The 7,873-nt window shown below is 35.7% G+C and overlaps 1 protein-coding gene across 1 annotated transcript; it reads right to left on the minus strand.

The window, feature by feature from the left end:
- Positions 1–3,359: 3,359 nt before the first annotated feature.
- On the minus strand, positions 3,360–7,103 carry LOC107604775 (protein DETOXIFICATION 21). Its single transcript, XM_016306462.3, has 8 exons — positions 6,390–7,103; positions 5,102–5,640; positions 4,897–4,983; positions 4,732–4,788; positions 4,402–4,640; positions 3,948–4,066; positions 3,769–3,855; positions 3,360–3,655 (listed from the first exon to the last, which is right to left on the minus strand). Exons 1-8 carry the CDS (start codon positions 6,654–6,656, stop codon positions 3,569–3,571), a joined length of 1,482 nt encoding a protein of 493 aa, XP_016161948.1. The 5' UTR covers positions 6,657–7,103; the 3' UTR covers positions 3,360–3,568.
- Between the last annotated feature and the right edge of the window lie 770 nt (positions 7,104–7,873).

Raw genomic sequence — 7,873 nt, forward strand, 5'->3', positions numbered from 1 at the left:
AATTTAGTCGGTAAAATTGTTTAGCTGTGTAGCTTTATTGCTTATTTTATATGTAATGAAGTGATTGTCTAAACAAGAATTTGGGAAGAGATTGGTCAGGAGTTCACTGCAGCGGTGATGTGATTCTTCCAAAGTGTGAAGCTACTAACTGATGCGAATGTCACGTGGGTGACGCTAGCTCCAAAATTTGTGGGTGCCAATGAGATCAAGGACTTTCGGCCGATTAGTATGGTGGGGTGTGTTTATAAGACGATTTCTAAGGTATTGGTGAGGAGGTTGAAAACAGTTATGCCTGGGTTGGTAGGAGAGACGCAGACTGCTTTTGTGAAGGGTAGAAAGATTCATGATAGCGCCCTAATTGCCTGTGAGACGGTGCAATGGCTTAAGACACATAGGAAGAAGGTGGCAATTATAAAACTAGATTTTCAGAAAGCATATGATAGAGTCAGGTGGAGCTTTGTGGATATTGTGTTACAGAAGATGGGATTCGGGCAAAGATTGAGGGGTTGGGTGAAGGAGTATGTTAGTACGGCCACTATGTCAGTCCTAGTGAATGGTTCTCCATCCAAGCCGTTTAAGATGGAGAGGGGCCTAAGACAAGGAGATCCACTGTCTCCTCTTTTGTTTGTTCTTGTGGTGGATGTGTTGCACAGGATGCTAGGGAAAGCTGTAAGGAATGGGCGTATTAATCCGTTACTGGTTGGGAGAGATCACATTGAACTGTCACCTCTCCAATTCGCGAATGACACTATCTTGTTTTGCCCTCCGGAGACAGAGACAATTGTGAATTATTATAAGAGGTTGTTGCGCTGTTTTGAGCTGATGTCGGGTTTGAGCATCAACTTTCATAAGTCGAATGTGATCTCAGTTAACTGTGAGCAGGAGTGGGTGGAGCATGTGTGTGGCCTCCTAGAGTGCAAGCAAGTTGTTTTACCTGTCAGGTATCTCGGGATTTCTCTAGGAGCAAACTCGCGTTTGGTGAAGACTTGGAAATCGGTCATAGATAAAGTAGAAGAGAAGCTCAGTTTATGGAAAGCGAAGGTTCTAAACAAAGTAGGCAAGCTAGTTCTTATTAAATCGGTGTTGAATAGCCTGCCGGTATACTACCTTAGCCTATACAAGATACCGAAGGCGGTGGCTGACAAGTTGATTGCCTTACATAGGAGGTTCCTGTGGTGTAAGGAGGATGGTAACAATGGTATACCTCTAGTGAAGTGGGAAGTGGTTCAGGCACCTAAAAAGGCTGGGGGGTTGGGGGTCGGGGATGCAGTGCTCAGGAATACAGCACTGTTGTTTAAGTGGTAGTGGCAGTTTTTCAAGGAAGATTGTCCGTTATAGAAGAAGATTGTCTATTCGTGTAACAATTTGAATCCCAAGGTTATGCTTTCTAGTCAGACTTTACCGGTGAAGGGTGGCCCCTGGAAAGAGATCTGTCAGTTAGATATAAAAGCACAGCAGGTAAAAGAAAAAGTTATTAGTGGGCTGGCAATGGAAGTTGGTGATGGACGAAGGACACTATTTTGGGAAGATAACTGGGTCCAGGGTGGTCCTCTGAAAGTGCGTTTTTCAAGGCTCTTCTCTGTTTCAAACCAGCAAGGATCTGTGATAGGGGATTGTGGGTTCTGGGATGGGTTAAAGTGGATTTGGAATTTCCATTGGAGGAGGGAGCTGTTTCAATGGGAGTTGGAACTAGTTCACCAACTTCATGATATGTTAAGACCAGTGAAGCTATCAGCTGACAGAGAAGATAATCTTGTTTGGAAATTTGATAATAAAGGTATTTTTTCTACTAACTCTTTTCTGCATGTGTTGCAATTGGAGACTCTTTCGGAGGAGATTACGAGTTATAGCTTCACAAGTTCAATCTGGAAAGGGCTGGTTCCGCCTAGAATTGAACTGTTTGGTTGGTTTGTTTTAGTCGGTAGAGTGAATACTAGAGAAAGGTTGAGTAGATTAGGCATAACTCGCCAGCATGATAGTATTTGTGTCTTATGTAAAAAGGAGATCGAATGTGTTCATCATTTGTTTGTATTCTGTGAGTTTACATGGCAGGTGTGGTGCGTCTGGTTGAGATGTTTTCATAGAGATTGGGCTATCCCAGGAAGCATTAAAGGCTTGTTTGAGAGTTGGAATGGAACACCTAATAGAAAAGAGGAGCAGAAGAGGTGGCTGACTGGGTTCTTTGCGGCTATTTGGAACGTTTGGTTGGAACGCAATAACAGGATTTTCAATAATAAAGAGGTAACTGTTGATGTCATACAGAACAGGACGTTTTTGAGTTACAAGGAATTGACTGGTATTGATCCTACTAGTTGTTGATGACAATGCCGGAGATGACATAGGATTGTTAACCTTATGTTTAGATTTGCTTTTGTATCTCTCTATTTTATGCTCCACTCTCATGCATCGAGCTTCATTTGTTTCAAAAAAAAAAAAAAAAAGTGTTTATGTACCCTCTTTTTTGTTGTTTAGCTCATGCATAGCTTTCTAGCTGCGTTTCAGGACAATTGACTGCATTGAGATGGACGGAATCAAATTCCACGGGTGCCACGAGGAGTTGAAAGGTAATTACTATTTAAAAGAAAAAAAAAAACAGTATTAACAAGTAAAATAAATGACAATTCTTTATTCACAAAATTGAAATATTTAATGTTACATGTTGGAACAAAAACGTTACCCTAAATCAAGGGAATGCCAAACCTACCTCTACAATGAATGGTACACAAACTCACTGTACCGCACACAAGAATTGACTCTCACCAACCACTTTCAAAAAAATTTTATTAGCTTTAGAATACAATTACAATCATCATGTTCCATGTCTGAAACTCTGGTCCCCCCAACATAGGACGACGAAGCATACTGGATTTTCGCACATGATATATATACTTTGAAACTTGCTTCCATTTGTTTATTCGTACCATACCTCGAAATTTTTAAATTTGTCATTCTTTGAATTATTTTATAGTTTCTGGACAGTGTATATCTAATATCCTTTTATCCAAGCAACTTCAGTTGACAAAGCATAAAGTTCTCTCTACCCTGATTTGAATAACTGGACAAAAATAGCAATTTAAATTCACGCCATAATTTGGATCAAAATTACTGTGTTTTGGTTCTAGAAAAGACTAGTCTTTTGAGATATTCTATTTGAATATAAACCAAACTTAATTTAGTGATTAAAAAAAGTTATGAATATTAAAAATTAAACGGAGAACCACGCTACTAAACCTAAAATGAAAGAAAGTTACCAATGTTTTATCTAAATAAATAAACAATTAAGTGGATATCATTGTACCCCTAATTTAATTTAAACCAAAAAAGGGGCAGATAGCGAAACACTGCATAGGAGTTCAGAGTGGAGCTCAAAATTCTCTTGATACTTTATTTCTTGTCCCTTTGTTCATACCAAAAGATAAAACATTATATAATAGAGGGACGAAATTAAAGAACATAAGTCCATTAATTTTCAATGCAAAACTTGCAATTAATAAAATTAATAAATAACAATACAAATTCTACAATATTAATCCTTAGCTGCATTTGACTGAAATGTTAGGCAACAAAATTAACTTTCTGATGAATCCGGTTTTGATTCATGATCGAGGCCATCCATTTTAGCCCACTTGCTAATTCTTGAACGAGCTATGACCACCTGCACAAAACCATAATCAATTAATTATTTCATAATCAATTAATTATTTCATAATGATCATTAGTTCATAATTACAATCATAGCAGAGTTAGAATATTGAGGTCAATTTGAACCTGCTCATCCCAGTTAGTTTTGTAGGTGATTATAACAAGCACTACGGTTTGAATAAAAGTTCCAAACAACATTCCAACCCAAATTCCCTGCACAAGAGGAAAGAGATTTAGAATTTGATTATGCAGCAGAAATTTGAAGTGCAATTTGGAAAAACAAGAGTTTCAGGTTAAAATCCTACCTCGACTTGCAAATCAAGAACATGACCAAGCACAATACCGACAGGAATTCCAATGAGGTAATAGCAACCTATGTTAACATAAGCAACAATGCTTTGCCAACCGGCTCCAATCGCAACACCTATAGAAACCAAACAAACGATTATTCCCCATTTACCTTTTTATCTTTCACTGTTACTTTTTGAATAAGCTTCTCTAAAGTGAGAGAGTAAAGTGATAAAATGAGTAGTTAATCCCTCTTAAATTAAGATAATGGGATCCATATATGATGAAAATTACAAATTCAATGGTGATTTACCCTTTACTTTATCACTTTACCAATATCGATCTAAATTCTACCTTCTAGTATATCTTTGGATTATTGTATCTCGACACAATCCCATAGTAACAAAACTGGCAAAGTAATTTGCTTTTGTAATGTAAGATTGTAAGAACAATGAAGCTTGTGAAGAATACCTGAGAGTACGGGCTGAACGCTGTTTAGTAATATAGAGACTGATAACAATGGTGACAAATTACCGACTGCCCGGGCAACATGCTCATCTGTGGTAAATATGTAAGCAAGTCGTTCCCTAAACAACAAGAAGAATACAAACAGAAAGAACCCAATGGCCAATGATGTTAGCACAGTCACTAGGATCGAGAACTTGGCAGCCTTGGCACTTCCTCTTCCAAGCTCATTCGCCACTCGTACGCTGCAAATTATGTAAGCTGGAGTTAATTTTCCATTCTAAACTTTACTAAACATGGGAAAATAAGATTGGTAGGTCAATATAACGTTAGTACCTAGCAGCAGCCATGAACCCAAGTGATATCATCATTTCCCATCCATTGATGTTAAGACTGTAAAGAAACAAGATTTGTCAAAAGCCCACTACAATTTACACACCAAATCAATACAGCTAACAACACAACATATGAATTCTAATGAATTAATGTTTAAGGAATTACCATATAGACAGAGCATCGATTTCCACCTCTGCATTTCTCAGGTTACCTGTCAAAAGAACCAATATTGTGTTGTACCATAGCTCAAGACTGTAAAATACATCCAATTGGATCGAGTTAGGAAGACATAAAAGAAATTAAGATACTCAAACTTCTATTGTCTACTCCATTCAAGGTGTCATTCACAAAGAATTGAAAGAAAGCTCACCACAACATGGCACCGGATGAAAGCGAAAGCTTAACAACAGGCCAAAGGTCTTTGAATGCCAAGAATGAGAACCCATGCCATGTTTGCTTGCACCAACCGAAAATGAATATGAGTTGACCAAAGTTGGGAATCCAATACGCCAAACTAGTGGAGGTCATTGCACCAGGAAGACCCAATTTGTACTTCATAGTGGTAAGCCAAGAAAGGAAGATGTGAAGGACTATGGAGAAAGCTGCCAAGAAGGCGATAATCACGTTCTTGCTTTGCGACTGCAGGAATGTCTGGGTAGTGAAGGATACGATAAAGGCAAACATGATAGGAATTGACCAAAGTGAAATGGTTCCTGACACTTGTGCTATTGTTTCATCTTGGCCCAAGAGGCTTAAAATTGGGGTGGTGAAGATGAACACCGGAAGAAGAATCAGTGAAGTTAGGAACAAAACAATCCATGATCTTTGAAGGTAAACTCCCATCATGCCATATTCCTTTGCACCGTATGCTTGACCACACAGTGTTGACAAAGCACTCGCCATTCCTAACTGCAATAATGGTCAATAAAAACATAAATAAAATCGGAGGAAGAACTTAGTAGTGTGAATAGGGACCATATTATGATTGCAATTGTATTTGCAGTACAAACATGTCAAGACAATTTAACAAAATAAATTCATAGCATCGGTTAAATTGAAATACAAAATACAAACAAGAAAGCACGGACAAAACCCTTGAAGTAACACCACTTTGATTGTTCTGATACCAGAAGTTCAAAAGCTTGAAATCTTTTTTTTCTTTTTTCATTTCAGAAAATAACAGGAATCACTATTGATTGATAGCAGAAGTTGAAGCACGCCCAAAAATATTACAGAATAAAAAAATTAAATTTTAATTGATGAAGCACAGGAGAATCCTCCAGATTCCTTTTAACACAAATATTGTTCCGTCCCCAAAATAAAAATTAAAGAAAAAAAGAGGGAAGAAGCTCTTTTTGTCAAATTTATTTAATTAAAAATAAAGAAAATTTTAGCAAGCCAGAAAATTTGACAGAATATTATGTAGAAAAAAAAAAAAAACACACACACACACAAAATTAACCTCTCCTGTCTTTTTTTAATTCTCCCCGAAAATTTTTACATCCTGGAGCTCAGAATCCATCACATGGTTCGGCAATAATTTTTGCTCAACCAGAATACTCCGATTTCCGAGTATAAACCATTAAACCATCACGGAAAAAAAAATTAAAAAACTAACTGCAAAAGGTAAATTAGGTGAAAACTGAAAAAGAACATACCAGAATCCCGTTAGCGAACCTGATAAGAACGGTGTAAACAAGAGCGAAAGCAGCGAGTTCCTTAGAACCAAGATGTCCAACAAACGCTTGGCTTATAACTTGGATTCCAAACGTGGAAGCTCTTGTGAATATGGCTGGCGCCGCCACTATCCACATCTTCTTGCTCTCTTCCCACACCCTCCTAACCAGTGACAAGCCCTCTTCCTCTTCTACTCCTCCTGAAGAAGGCACCAGCAGCTTCTGCTTCAGATCACCCTCCATTTTCATCTTCAGACTCTACAACTACTATGATGCTGCTTGGAGTGGCCAATGGATGGACATGCAGAAAACAAGAGTAGAGGCGTTGGCCCACGCTCCAAGAAGGTGAAGCGTTTCTTATTGTTTTGTTTCTAGAAGGATTTGTTTTCCCTGTAGCTGCGAGCGAGGAAGGAAGCGAGTTCGGGTTTGGCAACCAAGGAGAAAGGAATCAGGAGATGGCAGAGAGCAGTGTAGTTGCAGGACTCTCTCTCAGTCTCTGTGATGGGAAATGAAATTTTAATTGGTTACTTATATTGAATTAATAAAACGTGTTGGAGTAGTAGCTGGATGGAATGGCTTCTTTGCCCCTTACGTGGATCTCCCAACTACCTCTTCTTCTTTATTTCAATCTCTTTGTTTTATCGGTATCCATGAATGCATTGATACCAACTCTATGGTACATTTAGAGCATCCCCATACTAATTCTAATTTTATTTTAAGTCTCTTATAAAAATATTTATGAAATTATATAAGTATATGTCATAAATAATAATCTACAATTAAAAATAAAATTTATTTTTCTAATATTTAATATTAATTCAATTAAAATTTTATATTATTTTAAATTATTTTATTAACATAATTATATAAATAATAAAATTTTATTAATTGTCTATTAAAATAATATCATATTTTTAAAGTGATATCAATTTTATTTCATAAATCAATTTTAATATAAATTTTAATTATAATTCAATTTATTTTTTAAAAATATTAAAAATAATACTATAAAAATATTTCATTAGAAATGCTCTTAGATGCTTAAGAAAAAGTATTTGGATTTTAATTTTGGAACTTTGAGTAAATTATTATTTTTGATGAACAATATTATCTACATACCAAAAATAGTTAATAAATTAGTTATATATATATATATATATATATATATATATATATATTATTTAATTTATTTTTAATATATATTTAATATTTTAGTATGGCTGATTTAATTATAGAAAATTTTTTCACTTTATTGTAATAAATACAATGTCAAATTTAAATTTTCAATACGTACATAAACAAATAAGTGAGATGATTATTTGATTAATCCAAATTAATTTTTTATTGATAATTTTAACTATTAAAAAAATTTAAACTGATACGATATAAAAAAATTGATTAGTTTGACAAAACTATTCATAAGTAATATGTTAGATAATTTTGTCAAATATTTTGAATATTTTTTT

The sequence above is a fragment of the Arachis ipaensis genome, chromosome B6 (genome assembly GCF_059453495.1).
Source record: "Arachis ipaensis isolate K30076 ecotype BB chromosome B6, ASM5945349v1, whole genome shotgun sequence".
Taxonomy (NCBI): Eukaryota; Viridiplantae; Streptophyta; class Magnoliopsida; order Fabales; family Fabaceae; genus Arachis; species Arachis ipaensis.